Here is a 23,747-nt window from a genome sequence, read left to right as displayed (position 1 = left end):
TGACACTGTTGTACCCTCGGACTGCAGGGCAGCTTGAACTTGTTTGGATGTTAGTCGAGGTTCTTTATCCAACATCCGCAATCTTGCGTTGAAATCTCTTGTCAATTTTTCTTTTCCTTCCACATCTAGGGAGGTTAGCCACAGTGCCATGGGTGTTATGAATGAGTCACCGAAGGAGGAAAAAAACAAAAATACAAGCTAAGTCCAGAAAACCGGAGAGGTTGGTAGCTATCGGATTGCAGACCCTGATCCTATCCACAACAACTAACAGTAGCCGTGAGGGGTTCCTACGATGCCCTAGACCCCTCGATCACAGCCGCAGAACTAAATAGGCCTAAAGAAAGAAAGGGGAAATCTAAACTGCCCCAGAGCAGACCACAAAGCAATAGGCAGCCCCCAACATATAATGACGGTGAAGCAAGATGAAAACACTAACACAGATAGAAAGATAGGTTGAGCAAACGATGGGGCCCAAGCTAACTAAAAAGGACAGGATAGAAAAGCTGCTGTCTGCAATCTGTAAAAAACCCTACCAAAAAATGACCCAACCGTCTGATAGGAAAAACAGGCCCTGAAGTCGCTAGGACTTCAAAAAGACTATATCAGCACTCAGGTAAATTCTGAAGACAGAGCAAAGAGACAAACTGATCAGAGACAAAAATGGAACTCAGCACACCCCTGACCGGGGATGGCTGAACTCCAAAAAATAAGGTAAACAAAACAAAACTAATAAGTTCAATAGCAGAGCAAAAACTTATCTTTGGGAAGCAGGAATCAGACTGGTCTGCAAGAATCCAGCAGAGAAATCACCAGCGACTCAGAAGGGCGTCGGCTGCCTTATATCCAGTCAGAATTTCCTGTTACCCAGTCATCATCTACCAGATCAGGTGTTTGGTAATCAGCCTCACTACCTTCCTTCACCAGAAGAGGGAGTTCATCAGACATCGACGGTGAAGGGGAAAATGAACTCACAACACATGGGCTTTAAACTTCTTGATTACACTGCGCACAGTAGACACAGGAACATTCAGGTCTTTGGAGATGGACTTGTAGCCTTGAGATTGCTCATGCTTCCTCAAGTCCTTAGACAGTTCTTTGGTCTTCTTTCTTTTCTCCATGCTCAATGTGGTACACACAAGGACACAGGACAGAGGTTGAGTCAACTTTAATCCATGTCAACTGTCTGCAAGTGTGATTTAGTTATTGCCAACACCTGTTGGGTGCCACAGGTAAGTTACAGGTGCTGTTAATTACACAAATTAGAGAAGCATCACATGATTTTTCAAACAGTGCCAATACTTTTGTCCACCCTCTTTTTTATGTTTGGTGTGGAATTATATCCAATTTGGCTTTAGGACAATTCTTTTTGTATTTTTTCATTTAAGACAAATTAAATGAAGATAATAATACCAAAGAATTTGTGTTTGCAATCATTTTCAGGAAGAAACTGAGTATTATCTGACAGAATTGCAGGGGTGTCAATACTTTTGGCCACAACTGTATATACACACATACATACAGCTTTGGCAAAAATTAAGAGGCCACGGCAAAATTTTCAGTTAGGTATATTTTTGAGTAAAATGTAAATTGCTCTTTTATTCTATAAACTACTGACAACGTCTCCAAATTTCCAAGCACTAAATTTGGCATTTATTTTCAGAAAATGAGAAATGGTCAAAATAACAAAAAAAATCAGTTGAGTCGAAACGTTGCCTTGATATGCTGGCTGAATAAAAACTCACTACCACTTGAGAAGTTATTATGGAGTGCTGCCTTTATTTGGAATGAATGAATATAATATATATATATATGTGTGTATATATATATATATATATATATATATATATATATATATATATATATAAAGATTTATGTTATTCACTTAAATCCTCACCCATTCTGTGACTAGGGGTCTAGTAGGCTGTCCTATTCATTTATAGGACTACCTACTGGACTCTTAAGCCTAGAATGAGCCAAAATGTCAATGATTAAAATAAACTATATATTGATCAGCACATCTCCTCCTGCTTTTTACCATGGTTCCGCAGACAGTACTACATGTACATCATGACTAGTGCCCTTTAACACAGCCAAGCAACCATGATAAGGAGGCCAGTAAGTATGTATGGGTGCAGACATGCCATGCTGGGAGATTGGGAGCATCTGAAATTATGTTACAGCCCCCGAGCAGGTATCTATTATATATCAATGCAACCCAGAAAGCAAGGGGCACTGTGCAAAGCAACAAAACAAGCAGAAAAGTAAGCAATCACACGGATGAACGTTGTACCTGAAGTTGTATTTTTGCATCTTTGCTGACACTTTTTGTCCTCCATCTCCTCGCCGTGCGCTTGTCTTTCTTTGACATATCTATACAGTTAGCCTGAATTGCACAAACCATTAAAAGCAACAGAAAGCTATTAAATTTGGAGACACAAGCAGGACAACACATGCTGACAAGGTATATTAGTAAAGTAGTAAGACATAGGCAGTTAGGCATCTAGGTTTTTTTTTTCACTAGTGATGTATGTAAATAGACACAAAAATTGCAGTGTGTAAAAGACACGCTATCACATACACGTACTACACAAAGAACAAAAACAATACAAGGTTCTCGGTCATCTTAAAAAGTATTTTAGAACTACTAAGATGTGACATTGCACATTTGTATATATTTCTTCAGGATAAAGTACTGATAAATGATGACTTTCTAACATTAAAGGATGTTACCGTCCACAGAATGTCTACTTACATACAACAATAGCGTGTGTTAGGAATGCAAAGCAAACGTAGAGGACGTGGACTTTAGGTTTACTGCCCTTTACATAATGCCGTATTACTCAGAAAGGAAATAAGAAATTGGTCTAAGTGAACAACTATACCACACAACACTGTTCACATTAGTTGACATAAGTCCAATATCACTTTACATAATTGGCACAAGCTTTAGATTTTCTAAACTTCCATGAGAGCACCCCCCATCCAGTATATTCCGACAATCTGGTCCAAATCCCTGCACAGGTGAACAGTAGCTGTCGCTTGAGCCAGCGAGTCAGCAGATATTGGTAGACATTAAGTCAAAGACCCCCACTCACAGAAGGTGCGGTAGTGAAGTGCGCCGGAATAATCCTTTAAAGGCAAGTTGTCACGAGACTAACACAGGCAGCATGAGTTAGAGCCTGGATGCACGATTGCAGCCAAGCAGGTTTTGCGGCATTTCAGAGAAAACTTAGTTTGAAAAGCCAGAGATGGACTATAGGGAGAGACCTATTTAGTCTGGTCCGGCCCCCAGCTGGCTTATCCCCTCCCCACTACAGTTGACTGACAGGTCTCACCTCCGCAGTGGGACATCTATCAGTCAACCGGAGTGGATTGTGAAGAAGTCGGGAGACCCAGAACAATCATGTCTTAGATGATGCTCACATAATGATTTAGGGATTTTTTTTTTTTGCAACCTTTTTTTCCTCCGCATGAAACACACAGTTTTTGGCAGGAAAAATGATGCACGTTTTACATATTTTTGATGCGGCTTTTTTTATGCATTCAATTGAATAGGTAAAAAAAAAGCAGCAAAAAGACTGAAAAAATTGACATGCTGGACCGCAGCACAAAAAGTGAGAGGGAAAAAAAAGAACAGTATGAATGAGATGTAAGACTAGAAATTTTATTTATTTTGCTGCTACTGTAAAATGCTGCATTTTTTTGCATGGGAAAACACAGCAAAAACGCTACATGTGAACAAACCTCAAAAGGTCCCCGGTTATCTCTTCCAAGTATGTTTTCTCCGAAATACCTCGGAAACACATTTCGTTGCAATCGCACAGCGAGGCTCTAATTCATGCTGCTCGTGGTTCGGACAGCATGAATCTAGTGACAGATTCCCTCTCAATTCAGAAGTTTTGCCAGATAATAATTTACTTTACGCCTGAAACATGCCCCAATCTTTAGCATCGAGATCCAGTAAAAGATCATTGCAGAATCACTTTTGGTTTATGCCCAACACAGGTCCGCGTTTCCTGTGTCGGCACGACTGTGTGCGTGCTGTTCTAAGGCTAAACATTGTCGTAGATCAAGAAAAGCAACTGAAATGACACAGCCCTGATGGCGTGCCGACACGGGACGGCAAAGAAGTATATAGCCTATAATTATGGATAGACCACATAAAGCCACATTAAATATATTCAAAATTATTCACACCGCTTTCTAGGTAATTAATGGTCAACCTAATTTTTCAAATGGAATAGAAAGTTGCAATTATTCAAGACGTTGATTGCCAGTATTAGGATCCCGACTGATCCTTTTAAATGGGGTGGGGTGGGGGGAGGACCCCACTTTCATCCTGATGGAAAAGGGATGATTTCCAGAGAAAAAAGCCTCCTGGACTGATCATTGATTCTCAATTGACAGCTAAAATAATTATTCCGAGAAGATAGATATTCCCATTATTGAGTTGGGAGATGACAGTCGCGGATCATAAAAGTCTATGGACCAATAAAGGAAGGAAAAACGCTAGGACAAATGTAAATTCAAATTATATAAATCTTTATTGGAAAATAGAGTTGAAAACAAAGAATAGGAAGATGACAAATATACAAATAGAGAAAGTGGGTGAGCCAAAGGAATGATTACCCCAAAATATAAAATTGTATAAAATCGTGCATGGTCAAGTTGGTGGGTCAGCCTGTATGTATAAACTTTTCTGATTATTTGTCCTGATATTTATATCTACTTTTTGCATTATATGTGTTACATCATATATTAGTAATGGGACTATGTGTAATAGTGTTGGCACCATAATTACTTTTTAACGTCAAATTACTTTCTGTATCTGTTTGAATATCTACCGTCCTTATCACCTTTACTTTGGATTTACTGGTATACACTTGTTTCAGTCAATTATGAAGAAACATACCGTACATCTCTTTCCCATGCACTGTTTTATACAATTTTATATTTTGGGGTAAGAATTTCATTTTTTTCAACCATCTGGCTCACCCACAGTCTCTATTTGCATATTTGTCATGTTGGGTACTTCCTTACCCATTTCCTTCTTGCTAACTCTATTTTCTAATAAAGATTATTATTATTTGCATTTACATTTGTCCTAGAACTTTTCCTTCCTTTATTGTTCTGTGCATCTTTGTGCAATTATGACATATTAATAAATGGATAAACTAGGGACATGAATAGGGTAGTCTTTATTCAAATAAAAAAAAAAATTTCTGTGTATGTATACGGTATTTTTTTCTTTTAGCTTACTGGGTTAGTAATATGGCATCTGATAGACGCCTCTCCATTACTATATATGGGCTTGATGTCAGCTGACATTACAAAGTTGACATCAACCCAATAAACTATTACCTCACTTGCGAACGCACCAGGGCAGGTGGGAAGAGCTAAGGTTAGGAGCCAGAATTGGTGCATCTAATGGATGCGCCATTTTTGGGGCGGCTGAGGGCTGGTGTTATTAGTCTGGGAGGGGGCCAATATCCCAGCCTATTATGCACTATTGATTTATGATGTAAAAAATGAAACCAATGGTTACTCTTAAAGTGCACAAACAACAACAAACAGTACAATACATTATGTTGAACAGGGCATAAAATAAAGAATGAAGTTTTGATGTTGCAACATACAGCATTGTGGTCCCAACAAAAGGAAAAAGACCAACATGGTGCCCTCAGGCTTGGAGTGGTGGGCTCTGTACCTTTGTAGAGGAACAATGAGAAAATAAAGGGCCCCGATTTTTCCACTGATGAGAAAAACGGACCAATTATTTGGACTTTGATCAGAATGTGATCCGAGTGTCATCCATTTGTCTTGTATGTGGAAAAACAAAAAGCTTCTCTACCTTCTCCATTCTGACAGTCCATGAAAATCAGACTGCACTCGGTTGTCATCTGAGTGTGTTTCATTTTTTCATGGACCCATTAACTTGCATTGCCGATTTTGATCCGACTCTTGGATCAAAATCGGACATGCCTTCGCGATTTTCCGAGGATTGCTCAGTCCAGAATAAATCGCGCTCATGTGACTGGCCCCAAAGACTATGAAAGATATGAGTGCTATAAGTGAAAAACAGGGACGTCTGAATGAGCGCTAACTGAAAGGGCTAATATCATTCCTCTTTGCGATTTCTGTGCTTAATGATAATTTTTTCTTCAGTTAAAAAATGAACAAATATCCCTAAAAACGCGAATCCTATAGATGCGGTATGTCTGTGTATTAGGAAACAAAATCATTGATTGAAACATTAAACAAAACTTCTAATGATGAAAGTATAAAACACCCAAAATTGAAATTTACGATTCAATTTGTAGAAAGAGGGTTCACTAAGCGGACACCTAGCTGACCTTTGATCCGTGTCCCCTTGAATGTGGAATGGTTGTGCAAAGCGTATTGAGCGGATTTTACCGTCAGATCGGGCGCTACAATACACGTCTATACAAGTTGCAATATGCAGCAGTTTAGACTTCACCCAGCATGGTTTGCCGTGAAAGGTATATAGACGATTATACTTGGCAGGCGCGAGTCTATATCAACCGGCTGTAATGAGGTCTCCTGCTGTGTAGTCAGCATGACTAACATTGACCCAAAAATCAATAGTAAAGCTGTTGTTGACGTGTCACTGCCGCCCATGCTTTCTTTATTGGGTTACTTTGCTTTGTGTGTTGCCAATATTTACTATCAAAAGCTTACATAATACCCTAAGCTATTTAATAGGACTGCGAAGCTCTGTATGACTGCATGTTGTGCAACTCAGCCTTTCTTCAAGGACCCTTCCGCTGGAAATAAGAACTTGATTCTCACTTTATTTTACATTGTTTAGCTTATCTAGGCTTGTCACTTTAACCCCACAAAAAGTGCTAGATATAACGATAAAAAGGGGATGTGACTCGAGTGGTGTTACCTTTTATTCATTACTATCCATGAGGTCTAGGGTTTAACGTTTCACTTAATGATATGAGCTTGTTAACGTGGTAAGTACCCACATCTCAGTAATGACTGGTCCAATGTCAACATCATCGGTGCTTTACTGTAGTGGAGAGGTCAATGCCAAAATCCCTGGTGGTCTGGGTTAGGGATATAATATTCTAAGCATCAATGGTGGTCTGGGTTAGGGAAAAGGGTCGTAAGCATGCCTCATGGGCTAAGGCAGTAAAGGGTAATGTTACTGTTCCTGGTGGTCTAGGGAAGGGAAGTAGTTAATGTAAGCAGCCCTAGTGGTCTAGGGCAGAGAATGGGTTAATGTTAGCATAAAACAGCCAGGAGTTTCTCTGATAGGTTACCATCACAATTAGGATAGAGCACACTAAGGAAGGAGGTCCCTTCCAACTCTACGATTCTATGGACAGACATCTGACTGGGATGATTTAGCGAATCCTGCTTTGAGCAGGGGGTTGGACCAGATGGCCCAGGAGGTCCCTTCCAACTCTACGATTCTATGATTCTACGATTCAGACAAACATTTATTAGTGGCAATTAAGGTATAATGCCAGCATTGCCCTCCAGGTATCATTTACCGACAGGTTGGTCAGTAACCAGATGGATGGCACCTATACGATGATGGGATATTATAAAATCTCAGAAATTTTAAAATATTTTTTAATTACTTAGTTCCTTTCCTGCTACATGCTGTAAGTTTTTATTGTGCAACCTGTCTAGGATGTAAAAGTTAGGACCAATGAGTACCTACACTGCCCCTTAAAGGGAATCTGTCACCTGGTTTTTGCTTCTGAACCTGATAGCTGCATAATGTAGAGACTGAGACCCTGATTACAGCGATGTATCACTTACTGGGCTGCGTGCTGTAGTTTTGATTAAATTACATTTTTTGTCTGATGTAGATGTAGTGAAGCTAAGACTTCTGGGTTGTGCATAACCCCACCCACATCTTTGACTTGCAGCTTTCTGTGTACGCTGTGCATAGTCAGAAAGCTGCCAATCAGTGGTGGGGCGAGGTTATACAAATTAGCCTGACTGTTCTGTGCCTGAGCTGTAGTCCTGTAGTGAAACTCTCCTGCTGATAAATAACACTGATTATATTGAAATTACAGCACACCGCTTAATACGTAACACATCCCTAGTATCAGGCTCCCAGCTCTTATATCATGGCAAAAATCTGCTGACAAATTCCCTTTAAGAGGTGATGGATTAAGGCTCATAGACTCGTCAGGCCTACAACTCTTGGAGTAATAACAGAGAAAAACTACAGATTTCCAAGAGGGATACTACAGTCCAATGAAAAGTCCATACAGTAGATAGAAAAAAGGGAGTTTTCATATGAACAGGAATCAATGTGTCGAAAAGGACTTATGTCAATTAGGGAATGTGCTCCTCAGACCTCGTGGGGACATCACAAGCCCAGACCAGACCTCAATCAATATTGTCAATATCCAGGCCTGCCGAGGAGACCAAAGTACTGGCGCTTGCTATCTGTCATCATGGTTTTAATGAGCCACTAAAAGGTATCAACCACTAAAAACTCAACATTTTTTATTTTTACTTTTGACCTCTTTCTAACATGAGATGTATAAAATAAAGTAAAGATAAAATTAACATTAATAAAAAAAAACAGTGATTTACAAAAAAAAAAAAATATTTTAAATTCCTCCCCTCCACCTGTTCTGACACCAATAGGAAGCTCCTGTCTCTTTGTGTTGACAAGTGGTTAGAAGAGAGGGCTGCGTGTCTAGCTAAGATCATTAGCCAAGCCAGCCCCCTTCTCCATCACAACTGCTACAGAGACAGGGAACCAGCTTTAGCTAATGAACTCAACTTGCTTGCTAAGTTTTGATACAGAGAGAGGAAGAAGACCCCCATTTTGTGCCATTCCCGGTAGTAGAACAGGCAGGTGTTAACTTTGGAAAAATGGGGCTTCAATCATAACAAAAGCATATTAGTCATTTTTATATTTTATTTTTCCTTTCAAACATATTGAAAAACACTTTTTAGGAGATGGGACATCCCCTATTGGCACTGGCATGAGAAAATTCGGGAAGTTCTTTTGGAACTGGTCAGTAGATGAGCAAAGATAATTCTTCGATATTGCTTCAAAAATAGTCTTCATGGGTTCTAGCTTCATATCATCCCTCAACCTCTACATTTAGATAATTACATTATTATTATAATTACTTGCTGCTACCTGGTGCTAGTACATGGCATGGGATAATGCCCCACCCCAGTTGGAAATCATAAGAGTATCTTAGGGCTACCATTATGAGAAGTTTGGAGACCACTTAAAATCACAAGGCTGGGGGTAAAGCGCAGTTATAAATGGAAAATTTCAACTTATGTATATTACGTTTTTGATTTACTGCTGAAAAATAGATACAGATGAAGGCTGGATCCCACAAATGGTCAATAAGTGTTCCTCTTTGGTGCTGTTTGGTTTTTCTACCTAGTCTTTTCGGAGATTTATGGTGCCAAGACTGACTGTGACCTTCTGAGCTCCCGCGCGTGTTGTGCTAGGATTGGTGTACCATTAGTATACATTTCATTCTTCCAGGCATTGTACTCTATTAATATACAGCTCTGTGAGTCATTCATTAGGGGATTTTATAACCTTTCCAGCTGAATAAACTCCATTATGTGAGACATAATTCACTGTACCTGCATATCAATGAAATTGGGCGCAGACTGAGTCCTTTGCAGCATTTCGAGGTTATGAAGCAGCTTGCTAAGTTCAATCAGGTTGGACTGACACTGGGACAGATCTGCAAAACGCAAAGTAGTTACTCAAAAGATGTATACTTCCTGCATATAAGCCCAACTCCCAAAAAGTTGGGACTCTGTTTAAACTGTAAAGAACACAAGAATGCAACGATGTGGAAATCTCTTATAACCATATGTTATTAACAGCAGAACATAGAACACAGATCAGAAGGTGAGAGCTTAGACATTTGTCTATTTCATTTGAAAAAATTAACTAATTTAGAAATCGTTGGCAGTAACACATCTCAAAAAAAGTCGACATAGGGTTATAAAAGGCTGTAAAAGTAAGTATAGGCAGAAAAAGAGCATGTTAGAGAGGCAGAGTCTCTCAAAAGCGAAGATAGTCAGACGTTCACCAGACTAAACAACTGTAACTAAAAATTGTGGAACAATTTCAGTAAAATGTTCCTCAATGGAAAAATGCACTTTGGATATTCTACCATCTACAGTAAATAATATCATCGAAGGATTCAAAGATTCTGGAGAAATCCATGTGCACAAGGGACAAGGACAAAGGTCAGTATTGGATGTTTGTGATCTACACACCCTCAATCGGCACTACATTAAAAACGGGCATGACTCAGTCATGCAAATTACAGCATGAATATTTCCAAAATAAATATCTGTCAATACAGTTCGATGTGCAATACACAAATACAAGTTATGGCTCTATCATGAAAAGAAGCCATGTATCAACACAATTCAGAAACTCTGACGTCTTCTCTGGGCCACAGCTCATTTAAAATGGACAAGATGGAAAACTGTTCAGTGGTCAGAAGAAAAAATTTTAAAAATTCTTTTTGGAAACCATGAACCCGTGTCTTGCAGATTTAAGAGGAGAGGGACCATCCAGCTTGTTATCAGCGCACAGTTCCTGCATCTCTGATGGAGTGAGACTGCATTAGTGCCTATGGCATTGGCAGCTTACGCATTGGGTAATGAACCGGCAGCCTACAGTCCAGACCTTTAACGAATAGAAAACCAGCGGTGTAACTTTCGCGATTGTGGAGAGTGATCAGGCCCATGCAGGAGGGGGGCCCCGCCAACACCAGCAGCTAGTAAAGCTGGATGTGCAACCGCAGATGCATTCATCCAAAATGTATTGAGGCGCAGAGCCCCCCCACCCCGGCTCCCTGCCCTGCAATACATACTGCCGGACATTCAGAAGCCGGCAGCTGACACTGGCATGACCATCACGGTTGACGCATGGCAGTGATGTCATGCGCTGCCCACAGCTTGCACGCTGAAGTCAGCTGCTGTCTTTTGTGCCAGCTATAAAAGAGGTATAGTAGTGAGGGAAGGTGATGGGGGGAATTATATCAGGATGGGGGACATTATTACTGGAAGAGTACAAGGATGTTGGACATTATACCAGAAAAAGGCCAAGGATTTAGCACTTTATACCTGGAAGGGGCCCAGGATAGGGGACATTATTACAGGAAAGGGTCAGATGGGTGGCCTTATACCAGAATGGGAGACACATATTACAGTAAGGGGCCCATGATGAGGGACATTATCACTGGAAGGGGCCAGGGTGGAGGACATTATTACACCAAGGGACTAGGATGGGGGACATTATTACAGGGGGGGGCCAGGATCAGAGATATTATTACAGGATGGCGGACATTGTTACAGGAGAGGGCGAACACGTATGGCTTCACAGGATCTGGCAAGCTACAAGGACCCATATATCTGACTAATATGCAGGTGGGGGCCCAGGTCTGAATTTTGAATTGGCGCCCATCGTACTCTAGATAAGTCACTATAGAAAACAATTGGCGCATTATGAAATAAACATCGGACACTTCTTATTTGTGTGTTCTATGTTCTGTTGTGAATTAAATATGGCTACAAGAGATTTCCAAATCATGGTATTCTTGTATTTCTTAAATTTTACATGGGGAGTCCCAACTTTTTTTGCAATGAAAACTGAAAAAAGGCAGCGTATGACATCTTAGTAAATAATGGACATATCTATATAATTAAAATGCTACATAGCATCCCCCTCGATAATCATTCAGTAGACACTGCCAAATTTTCCATTTACATTCCTCTATGAAGATAACACAACGCAGAACAGCGGTAATTTACTTATTGTCTGGCATATTAAATCAGAATTGTGATTGAATAGGATTTATATTGTTAGAATGGAAGACTAAAAATAGGAAATGCTGTCCGAAATAAAAAAATAAATATTAATGTCAATTATTCCATTCTGTCACTTGTGGCGCACAGCGCATCTCAGGGCTGTACCTAGCAAACAGGAAAATTCCTGGATGCAAAATTTGACTATTAAGAGGAAATTGGTAGAAAAATTGATATCTTCTCTTAAACAAGAAGATTTATTTGCTTCTTTTCTTCAGATATGTATGGGTCCCATACTGTAGTTTGGTGAAGTACTGTACTTGGCGTCTACTCTCAATACAAATCTCTGGAGATTTGAGCTATATCATTCAGTTACAGTAAATATATAGTTTTTATCTATAATTACAGTGCCTTGCGAAAGTATTCGGCCCCCTGGAAGTTTTCAAACCTTTTCCCACATATCATGCTTCAAACATAAAGATACCAAATGTAAATTTTTGGTGAAAAATTAACGACAAGTGGAACAGAATTGTGAAGTTGAATGAAATTTATTGGTTATTTTAAATTTTTGCGGAAATTCAAAAACTGAAAAGTGGGGCGTGCAATATTATTCGGCCCCTTTACTTTCAGTGCAGCAAACTCACTCCAGAAGTTCATTGTGGATCTCTCAATGATCCAATGTTGTCCTAAATGACTAATGATGATAAATATAACCCACCTGTGTGTAATCAATTCTCTGTATAAATGCACCTCTATGTGATAGACTCAGGGTTCTATTTGAAGCACAGAGAGCATCATGAAGACCAAGGAACACAACAGGCAGGTCCGTGATACTGTTGTGGAGAAGTTTAAAGCCGGATTTGGATACAAAATGATTTCCAAAACTTTAAACATCCCAAGGAGCACTGTGCAAGCGATCATATTGAAGTGGAAGGAGTATCATACCACTGCAAATCTACCAAGACCCGGCCGTCCCTCTAAACTTTCATCTCAAACAAGGAGAAGACTGATCAGAGATGCAGCCAAGAGGCCCATGATCACTCTGGATGAACTGCAGAGATCTACAGCTGAGGTGGGACAGTCTGTCCATAGGACAACAATCAGTCGTACTCTGCACAAATCTGGCCTTCATGGAAGAGTGGCAAGAAGAAAGCCTTTTCTCAAGGTATCCATGAAAAGTGTTGTTTAAAGTTTGCAACAAGCCACCTGGGAGACACACCAAACATGTGGAAGAAGGTGCTCTGGTCAGATGAAACCAAAATCAAGCTTTTTGGCAACAATGCCAAACGATATGTTTGGTGTAAAGGCAACACAGCTCATCACCCTGAACACACCATCCCCACTGTCAAACATGGTGATGGCAGCATCAAGGTTTGGGGCTGCTTTTCTTCAGCAGGGACAGGGAAGATGGTTAAAATTGATGGGAAGATGGAAGGAGCCAAATACACAACCATTCTTGAAGAAAACCTGTTGGAGTCTGCAAAAGACCTGACACTGTTCCCTGAATTAAAATTCACTTTGACTTATTTGATTGATCAAGTCCAATTTCTTGACACTATGGTGTATAAAACGATGGAGCTCTTTGTACTGATCTTTTTGTAAAAGAAACGGACAGAAATAGTCTACTCTCTTATGATAGTAATCACCCGAGGAAGATGGTAGAATCTTTGCCTTGGAGTCAGATGTTGCGGGTAAGGAGAATTGTGAAGGATGAGACTAGACTCAATACTAGACTCGATGAGATGTGTGAAAAATTTACCAAGAAGGGATACCCTATTGGGGATGTTAAACGCTATAAAAAGAAAGTTCTTGATCTGACGCCAAATGAATTGAGTCATAAACGGGATAGTGAGACATCTAAACATGTTCCATTTGTATCTACGTTTTGTCCAATGAGTAGTAGAATTGGAGGGATTTTAAATAGACATTGGAGTATTTTGCAGAGGGGTTTACCTCAAATTCCTGAATTTGTTAACAGACCAATTCTTTCCTACAGACGAGGATACAATTTAAAGGACAAGCTTGTGAAAGCTGATGTAGGCTCGGCCAAAATTTCAATACAGAAGACGTTGTGCCCGCCAAAATTTGGTAATTTTCCCTGCTTGGGATGTGCAAGTTGTGGGAACATGAGAAAGGGTGATAGTTTCTCTCACCCACGCATGGGTAAAAAATTTTATATAAAAGGAAAGATACACATGCTCTTCTAGTTTTGTTATTTACTTGATTACTTGCCCTTGTGGGCTCATGTATGTAGGTGAGACGACAATGGAGATTAGAGCGAGGATCAGCAAACATAAGAGCACTGTTAGGACTAAGCTCTTAGAATTACCAGTGCCAAAACATTTTTTTGATTGCAAACACTCTGTCAACCAATTGAGGTTTAGGGTTATCGATGGAGTCTCTATTTTCAGACGTGGTGGTGATAGGGTTAAATTATTAAAAATAAAGGAACTTAGGTGGATTTCTACATTAGACACATTGCAACCAAGGGGTTTGAATGTGGACTATAATTTACATATTTGCACCACTTGAGCCCTTTTCCTTGATGTACAGAATCATCCTCTGTTTTTAATTTGTACATATTGTTTTTATCTTTTTGTCATAGATTTGGCGCATGGGAACGACTTGAGGACACGGGGACTGAATAGTCCTGAAGTTTTGCCAAATTTGTGGATTTATTGTGATGTTCGATCCCCGTGCCCTCTTTCCTTTCCATGTATATGATTGCTATATTATTGTCAGTGAATAAAATGTGAAATTTAGCCTAATCTAATGCCGGTCAAATGACTATGTAATAATTTTGTAATTTGGTAGTGATACGTTGCCTTTGAAATTGACCATGGATTTGGTATATCTAAATGTATGACTCTGCTGCAATGTGGATGTGTTGGCATTTGTCGGTATCTATGGGGTTTGTTTACATGACTGGTCATGTGACCGGTCATGTGACTGCCAACTGGTCATGTGACCGGTCATGTGACTGCCCCTGTACTCTGACGGGCGCTCGCATCCTAGTTGTCATGCGTGAGCCTTTAAATTAGCTTGTGACTTAGGTGATGCTGTTGGTGCGCGGGCGGGGGTGGATGGGGGCGGGGCTTATTATCACTGTTTGCGCTCTGCTTGAGATGCCGCGCATGTGCGGTGTTTCGGGCATGATTTCATCGTGAGACTTCGTCCTGGTCCCGTCCTATCTGCGGCTGCGCTCCCGCACTACACAGCAACCTGGAGCAGACGATTGATAGAGTGACGTTCCTGCCTGCCATCTTATGTGTAAGTACCGCTGATAGGCTGCTTGCTTGGCGCCAACGCCATGATCTTCTCTCATTGGCATTGAGACAGCTTGATATGAGCAGACTTCTATCTGGAATGGTGATTGGTGTATTATCACTATGGTAATCGCTATGCCTAATGGGGATTGGGTATGACATCGGGGAGCTGTGTTTATTATGATTTTAGTTTATTGTCCACAATAATTTTGATATATGTATATATCTCTACAAAGGTTGTTTTATTCTGTAATAAAAAGTTTTTCTATTTGATGTACTTTATGACTCATTTGTGTATGTATTACTAAGGGGCGTCACCTAAAAAGTGATTGGTTTGTCCACACTATATAAGGTCGCTCCATATGCTATTTGGATGTACTTGAAAAAGACCTTGTTATGGTCGAAACGTTGTACTGATGGCAGAATACCACCATGGTTACTTACCGGTAGCCGGTTTTTCCGGAACCCATGACAGCACCACATGAGAGAGATCCGCCCCGCCAGGACAGGAACCTACTGAAATATAAGGGGCGGCACCTCTCCCCCGCTTCAGTTGGTTACAGAGCATTGAGAGGACTTCCCGGATAGTTACATGTTTATCCAACACCACATCGCACAAATACACCCGACTATTGTGCACACCCATACGGTGAAAAAGGGGGGGAATATACGGGTGCTGTCATGGGTTCCGGAAAAACCGGCTACCGGTAAGTAACCATGGTGGTTTTCCCTTCACCCATGACAGCACCACATGAGAGATTTTTGGAGACTTCGAAACACCTTAGGGAGGGACCACCGCTTGCAGCACCCTTCTACCAAAGGTCAAGTCAGCCGAGGAGGATAGATTTAATCTATAGTGCTTAAAAAAGGTTGAGGGTGAGGCCCAGGTAGCGGCCTTACAAATTTGCTCAATTGATACCTCTGCCTTTTCAGCCCAGGAGGTCGCCACGGCTCTGGTGGAATGAGCCTTGATGCCATCAGGAATCGGAACACCACTAGCTGAGTAGGCTACACTAATGGCCTCCCTAATCCATCTGGCAATAGTCCCTTTCGATACTCCATAACCCTTCCTGGCACCCTGGAAGGCTACAAATAGGGACTGGGACCTCCTCCACTGGCTGGTTACTGATATATACTCTAAGAGGGCTCTTTTCACATCTAGATTATGGAATTTCTCCTCTCCTGGGTTTTTCGGATTTTCACAGAAGGAGGGGAGGACGATTTCCTGGCTATGGTGAAAATCCGACACCACTTTCGGTAAATAAGCAGGGTCTGTTTTTAGGACAATTCTGTCCTGGTATACCTGGGTATACGGTGGACTAACTGATAGGGCCTGCAGGTCACTTACCCTACGTGCCGATGCTATCCGAGGAGGAAGAGGACATGCGCTCAGCCTGATATTCGGACGAGGAGGAGTCTGATGAAGAACTTGGGGAGTTTCTTCTACTTTTTTTCTTTTTCTTTAATAATAATTTAAGTGAATCTTCCACCTCTGATTTTATGACAGATCTGAGGTGAGTTGCTAGGCTCGGCACTTCCTCCGCCACTGTTTGCTGTATACAGCTTGCGCAAAGGTTTTTTTGCCAATCTTTCGCTAGGGGGTTCTGGCATATCGCACACTCCCTATTATTTCTTTTGTTCCCTGCTTTTTTGCCTTTCACCTAAGGAAGCAAATAACACACAAAAAGGACCCTATTAGTAATGGTCTAACATTCACGAAGATCCACTCACCACCCACAAAATCAGGTACCGGGCTGGAAGGCTGCGCTGGAGCATGTGGTCTGTGTTCTCTCGATCTCGAGGAATCATTTGATCTGTGGCTCGGACGGCTGCTGCTCTTACCGCTCGAACGGCTACCGTGCTTCCGTGCCGAGGTCTGCGACGGGGGTAGAGACAGTGGGGACGGTGAGCGTTCCTGCTGTGACCCCATTGTAACAGCCCGGCCGTTCTGCTCCTTGCCTCCTTTAAATAGGCCCCGGTGAGCGATCCTTTTGACCCTCCCCCCTGCGACCGCCGGCCATTCTTCTTCTTTTTTTTTTTTCTTCTTTTGTGGCCGGCGCCGCACTAGGCGCCATGTCCGTCGCGTCCGTGACGTCAGCCGGCGCATACCCAAGCTGCACCGCGCCGCTGACGTCAGGCGCCGGAAGTCGCGCCCGGCTTCCCCTGTCCCAGGGAGAAGGAGCGAGCGGGCGCGCGCGCAGGGGGAGGGAGGCACGGAGGAGCGCCCCGAATGGAGGCCGCCTTACCGCACCCGCACGAACCCGGGGCCTGCTGGAGGAACCCCGGGGACTGCGCTTCCAGGCGCCGACGGCCAGCGCTGCAGGTAAGCTGACCTGCTCTTCCTGCGCCGGGACGGCCCTGGGTCCATGTCTTCATCCATGGCAGGCACCGCCGCTGTCAGCCTGGGATCCCGCTCCAGGACAGGAACCCAACTGAAGCGGGGGAGAGGTGCCGCCCCTTATATTTCAGTAGGTTCCTGTCCTGGCGGGGCGGATCTCTCTCATGTGGTGCTGTCATGGGTGAAGGGAAAAAAGGAATTACATTTTTCACCCGGACTGGATGCTGTTCCCTCTACATTTTTGTTGGTACTATTGTTCCTCATGGGTCCTGGGACTTTGGAGCGTGCATCCCGCTGAATAATCTGTGTGCTGTCGGCTGAACCTTTGTGTCTTCCAACAAGAAAATGATCCAAAACATAAAGCAAAATCTACAATGGAATGGTTCCCAAATACACGTATCCAGGTAACTGATAGAGACATACCCCAAGCGACTCGCAGCTGTAATCGCAGCAAAAGGTGGCGCAACAAAGTATTAAGTTAAAGGGGCCGAATAATATTGCACGCCCCACTTTTCAGTTTCTATATTTCCACAAAAATTTAAAATAACCAATAAATTTCATTCAACTTCACAATTGTGTCCCACTTGTTGTTGATTTTTTCACCAAAAATTTACATTTGGTATCTTTAGGTTTGAAGCATGATATGTGGGAAAAGGTTGAAAACTTCCAGGGGGCCGAATACTTTTGCAAGGCACTGTATAAATGCCACTGTTCTCCTGAATCTAGAGTTTTTCTTTTGTTTCCATGCCTCACCGTTCCCGAGATATGGCCTGTTCTTTCCAACGTGTAAATCTGGTCTTGTTGTCCAAGTGGGTGTTGCCTTCAACTGGGTTCCCGCCTAGTTGACTAAAGACTAGATATATATATATATATATATATATATATATATATATATATATATATATAGAAGAGAGGCCATACCTCAAGAGAGGTGCACAGACAAAAAAAAAATCCAATGCTGGATTCAAGAGAATATTTATAGCAAGTGACAGGTCCTCTTCATTGCCCGAGCATATACAGTAGTACCGTATCATTATGGGAGTGGATTATATCCAGATAACTAAATAGTCTGATTGCAGTCAACCCTAACCGCGCACCTACCTTCCGCACACTTGTCCATTTCCTCCGAGTCCTGTAGCCATGCCACAACCTTACTCTGACCAGTGGTACATGTGGCGGGGAGACTGCTACTGCAAGGGATAGGAGACTGCCACAAGAAATTATTCTGTGGAACCTAAGGAAGAACAATAAATAATTAAGACCTCTTGGATTTAAAGAGACATAACATCAATTATTATGGTGTTTTCACCTTGTGTATGCTTGGTGGCCCCATATGTCCAAACCCACTGCAAAATGGGATTCAGGCGTATTCGCCGACAGGGATATAGACTGTAATGGTGCAAGAAGAGTGAACGTGCATCATTTTCAGGAGTTTACACCTACTGGAGGCGGACACTCTCACATACCAGACTGTGATGGAGGAGCAACAGATTGCACGAATAGTAAAAAAAAAGTGTCCTTTAAAGGGGTTGTCCGACCTTAAGCTACAAGTCTGCAGTCACTTTATATGACTACAGAGTTGAAAAACCTTGTGAATTCTACGGCGCCGGGATGCAATTTGCATACAGTATAAGCGGTCACATGCGGACTAGACGTGCACGGCCTCACTCAATGCAAGTGTATTGCGCAAGGCCGGACACGTCTAGTTGGAATGTGTCAGGAAGTATGCAAACCAAATACTTGCTTTCACATGAGTCCTGATGCCGACACAGGAGATTCCTTACAGCGTTCAGTGTGCACTTTGTGAGGATTCACAAGTCTGCAGTCACATAGAGTAACTGCAGACTTGTAGCCAAAGGTCGGACAACCTTTTTAAATGTTTTGTCATCGCTTCTCAATGCTGGATTATTTTTTTTTATTTGCTTTAGTTTCTTATACAGAGTCACCATATTCCACAGACATCTAGACATTATCATCCTCCAAAGCCTCTTGCTCTAGATTATAACAACCTTTTACGACTTTTGACTCGGTCACTGTTTTTGCAGTAAAAGTATTCATCTTCAGATCATTAGCAGTCCACGGATCCATCCATGTTTGTAAACCAATGGAGAACCAGGGACCGTTTTCTATCAAAAGGTCAAAACTACAAGGTCTGACTTCTCACGACAGACGAGCTACTGGCCACCCACGCACACCATACAGCTGCATATTAATATTTTATACATCATTTTGATCTCATTTATATTTACCACTGACTCACACTGATCATTTTTTTCACTTGCATAACCATTAAAATTAACAAATCCCTTCATTAAAGCCACAACATGAATAATAATGCAGATATTAGGAATGCCACGGGTGTCAGTGCATCACCGCTGTTTACCAGTGATGGCACAACAGACCAGTTAGGTTCAGATGGAGAATTTGAATCTCCTGGACCCCAATATTCAATATGAACCCGTTGTCCTCTGATGTGCAGAGAGGCCTTTTAGACTCAGGACTTGGGTAGAGTCGCAACCTCTGTACCACTTATGGTCAGATTCTAAATTCACCACAAACCAAAATGATTCACAAACGAAAGAAAATTCTTACAATTTACACATTGAATCAAAACAAAAAGATCTAAATTTAAAAGAATTTGGAGTGCTCATTAAAGAGCATCTGTCACTAGTTTGCTATCCCATCTGAGAGTAGCATGATACGTCAGCAGAGACCATGATTCCAGTGATGTATCACTTACTGGGCTGCCTACTGCAGTTTTGATAAAACTACTGTTTTATCTGCTGCAAATCTACCAGTTCTCTGAATGCTGTGCTCTGTATAACCCCGCCCACACAACTGATTGGCAGCTTTTTGTGTGCACTGTGCATAGGCAGAAAGCTGCCAATCAGTGGTGGTGGCGGAGGTTATACAGAGCTCACTCATATATATGGAGGACAACATGGAATCAGGTTTACTAGCCCTCTAGTGATAATCTCCAAGCGATACAACTGTGATTTTATCAAAACTACAGTGAGCAGCACAGTAAGTGACACATCGCCAGAATTAGGGTCTCTGTCTCTACATTATGCTGCTCTCCTATTAGTTGGCAAAAACCTAATGACAGATTGAGACAAACCCTTTAAAAACAAGCTAAACAACTGAGGAATTACCGTATCCAAAACATAGGTCATCAATACGAGATGAGTGGACTTAAATGGAACTTGTCACCAGGAATAACACTGTTAACCTGCAGATATACCGTTAATGTGCAGGTTAACAGCGTTATTAACGCTGCTCGGCATCTGCATGCAGCCAAATGCAGCTGGGAGAAAAAAAAAATTTTTTCTCCCCACCAGCATTCGGTATTCAGTCATGGGGGAGGCGCTGGTGCTGGTTCAGATCCTCTGCTGTAACCGCGCCCTCGGCTGACTGACAGCCGGCCGCAATGTAGAGTCAGTGTCAGTCAGTGTTGGGAGCATGGATATGTAGGGGATTGGAATGGAACATCTCTTTAAGGCTTCCTTCCCCTTTAAGGGTTCTCATGTAAATATGCTATTGCGTTTCGGTACTGCTACACGGCAGTGTATTACTGACTGTCTGATTGGTATAGAATCATAGAATCGTAGAGTTGGAAGGGACCTCCTGGGCCATCTGGTCCAACCCCCTGCTCAAAGCAGGATTCGCTAAATCATCCCAGTTAGATGTCTGTCCAGCCTCTGTTTGAAGACTTCCATTGAAGGAGAACTCACCACTTCTCGTGGCAGCCTGTTCCACTCATTGATCACTCTAACTGCCAAAAAGTTTTTTCTAATATCTAATCTGTGTCTCCTCCCATTCAGCTTCATCCCATTGCTTCTAGTCTTTCCTTGTGCAAATGAGAATAAAGTTGATCCTTCTACAATGTGACAGCCCTTTAGATATTTGTAGACAGCTATTAAGTCTCCTCTCAGTCTTCTCTTTATATGTATTGCCACATTATGTGTTACCATACTGTACATACTGTAAGATATTATGCTTTATTATGCCTATTGTATTGTATGCTGTATATTAGTGTATAAGATTAGGGTAAGTTAGTGCATCCTCGGGGGTTCAATAGTGGAGGGCACTTATAGTATAGCGTTCAGAGATGGGTAAGTGTAATATTGGAACGGGCCACTAGATGGGGCATACTAGTGGGGCCTTGTTAGGTATAGCTGTAGGAAGTTTCTAGATCGTTTAGTAAGAGCACACACTGTCAACTGTCGGAGGTGCTGCTATGGGTTTAGCTAGTGTAGGAATTAGTCAGAAGGGCGAGCACGCCTGATAAGTCCACAAGGGCTCTAAGCCCAGGACGCCACATTAGCTACATAACATTATTCAAGAGAAGAAACACGGGCACAATCAGACGGGTGCTGGATAAGACCGGAGCACCCGGGGAATTACAGTATGACAGCAGCAGGAACAGAGAAGGAAACGTGATCCAAAAACCGTGCAGGGCGCAGAACGTTCACGATGGGGCAGATTCTCAATAGGACTGAAGCTGGCAAGTCCGGGGCGAAACGGATGAGCGGGATCCCCTATGTACTGCGGTCCTACAGTAGTGAACCTGTGGTACCACCAAGGGTGCTATGACCCCAGAATGTACGTGAGGATACAGAAAGTAAGCAAGGGAAAGAGCAGGAGGAATGCTGTGTGGACTGTAATGTAACTGATGTGTCCGGGACCGTTAAAGAAGAAAGTAAAAGCGTTGATTTTGCATCAGAACCAGTATCTGTGTCCGTCATTCCATCCTTATGCACTGGAATCAAGTGTGCAGGAGCTGGGTCACACCGCAGTGGAATCCATGACCGTGGACCAGCAATCAGAACAGGTATGCCGGTAGATGCTGAAGATTTTCCTGTGGGAGGAGGTCAGGACACCAGAGCCCTGGTGTCCTCGGCTACGACTACCGTCCTTGCCCTCCTCTTACAGATACAGCGGTCGCTCTGCATACTCAGAGCGGTGACTGAACTGGTGCCGCCCCGTCCCTATGACTGAATACCAAATACTGGCAGGGAGAATAAAGATCATTTTCTGACAACATCATAACACTGTTAACCTGCAGATTAACAGTGTTATTCCTGGTGACAGTTTCCCTTTAAACCAAATATGGGCGGAATGCAGTTCTGTGAAAACTACAACAAGCAGCCCAGTAAGTGACACATCGCTGGAATTAGGGTCTCTCTCTCTACATTATACTGCTATACAATTAGGTGGCAAAAACCTGATGACACATTCTCTTTACAGGGATTGTCCTGAACTAAACAACTGATGACTTGTCCAAAAGATAGGACATCAATATGAGATCAGTGGGGATCCGGCACCGTCATTTCAGCCAGGTATGTATTAGTCTGAAATTCTGCGGTGTATACACATACGGTACATTTAAAAGCCTACTGATGACGATGTGACTTGAGTGGCTAGTTCAAGAATAAAACATACAGTTGTGGCCAAAAGTATTGACACCCCTGCAATTCTGTCAGATAATACTCAGTTTCTTCCTGAAAATTATTGCAAACACAAATTCTTTGTTATTATTATCTTCATTTAATTTGTCTTAAATGAAAAAACACAAAAAGAATTGTCCTAAAGCCAAATTGGATATAATTCCACACCAAACATAAAAAAGAGGGTGGACAAAAGTATTGGCACTGTTCGAAAAATCATGTGATGCTTCTCTAATTTGTGTAATTAACAGCACCTGTAACTTACCTGTGGCACCTAACAGGTGTTGGCAATAACTAATCACACTTGCAGCCAGTTGACATGGATTAAAGTTGACTCAATCTCTGTCCTGTGTCCTTGTGTGTACCACATTGAGCATGGAGAAAAGAAAGAAGACCAAAGAAATGTCTGAGGACTTGAGAAACCAAATTGTGAGGAAGCATGAGCAATCTCAAGGCTACAAGTCCATCTCCAAAGACCTGAATGTTCCTGTGTCTACCGTGCGCAGTGTCATCAAGAAGTTTAAAGCCCATGGCACTGTGGCTAACCTCCCTAGATGTGGACGGAAAAGAAGAATTGACAAGAGATTTCAACGCAAGATTGTGCGGATGTTGGATAAAGAACCTCGGCTAACATCCAAACAAGTTCAAGCTGCCCTGCAGTCCGGGGGTACAACAGTGTCAACCCGTACTATCTGTCGGCGTCTGAATGAAAAGGGTCTGAATGGTAGGAGACCGAGGAAGACCCCACTTCTTACCCCGAGACATAAAAAAGCCAGGCTGGAGTTTGCCAAAACTTACCTGAAAAAGCCTAAAACGTTTTGGAAGAATGTTCTCTGGTCAGATGAGACAAAAGTAGAGCTTTTTGGGCAAAGGCATCAACATAGTTTACAGGAGAAA

General features: G+C 42.1%; 1 protein-coding gene across 6 annotated transcripts in view; it reads right to left on the bottom strand.

Moving 5' to 3' along the window:
* Positions 1–23,747, bottom strand: part of OSBPL6 (oxysterol binding protein like 6) — a 327,603-nt gene that overhangs the window by 82,529 nt on the left and 221,327 nt on the right. For 5 of the 6 annotated variants that reach the window (XM_073577451.1, XM_073577453.1, XM_073577449.1 and 2 more), the window contains 3 exons: positions 18,505–18,637; positions 9,613–9,716; positions 2,291–2,383 (listed from right to left, as the gene is read on the bottom strand). In XM_073577451.1, coding sequence (XP_073433552.1) covers positions 2,291–2,383; positions 9,613–9,716; positions 18,505–18,637 — 330 coding nt within the window. The remainder of the gene's footprint in view (positions 1–2,290; positions 2,384–9,612; positions 9,717–18,504; positions 18,638–23,747) is intronic. The other variant, XM_073577455.1, reaches the window with a different exon arrangement.

The sequence above is a fragment of the Dendrobates tinctorius genome, unplaced genomic scaffold (assembly GCF_039654945.1).
Source record: "Dendrobates tinctorius isolate UK_male_01 unplaced genomic scaffold, ASM3965494v1 ptg000056l, whole genome shotgun sequence".
NCBI lineage: Eukaryota > Metazoa > Chordata > Amphibia > Anura > Dendrobatidae > Dendrobates > Dendrobates tinctorius.
This window is presented reverse-complemented; position numbering and strand designations above follow the sequence as displayed.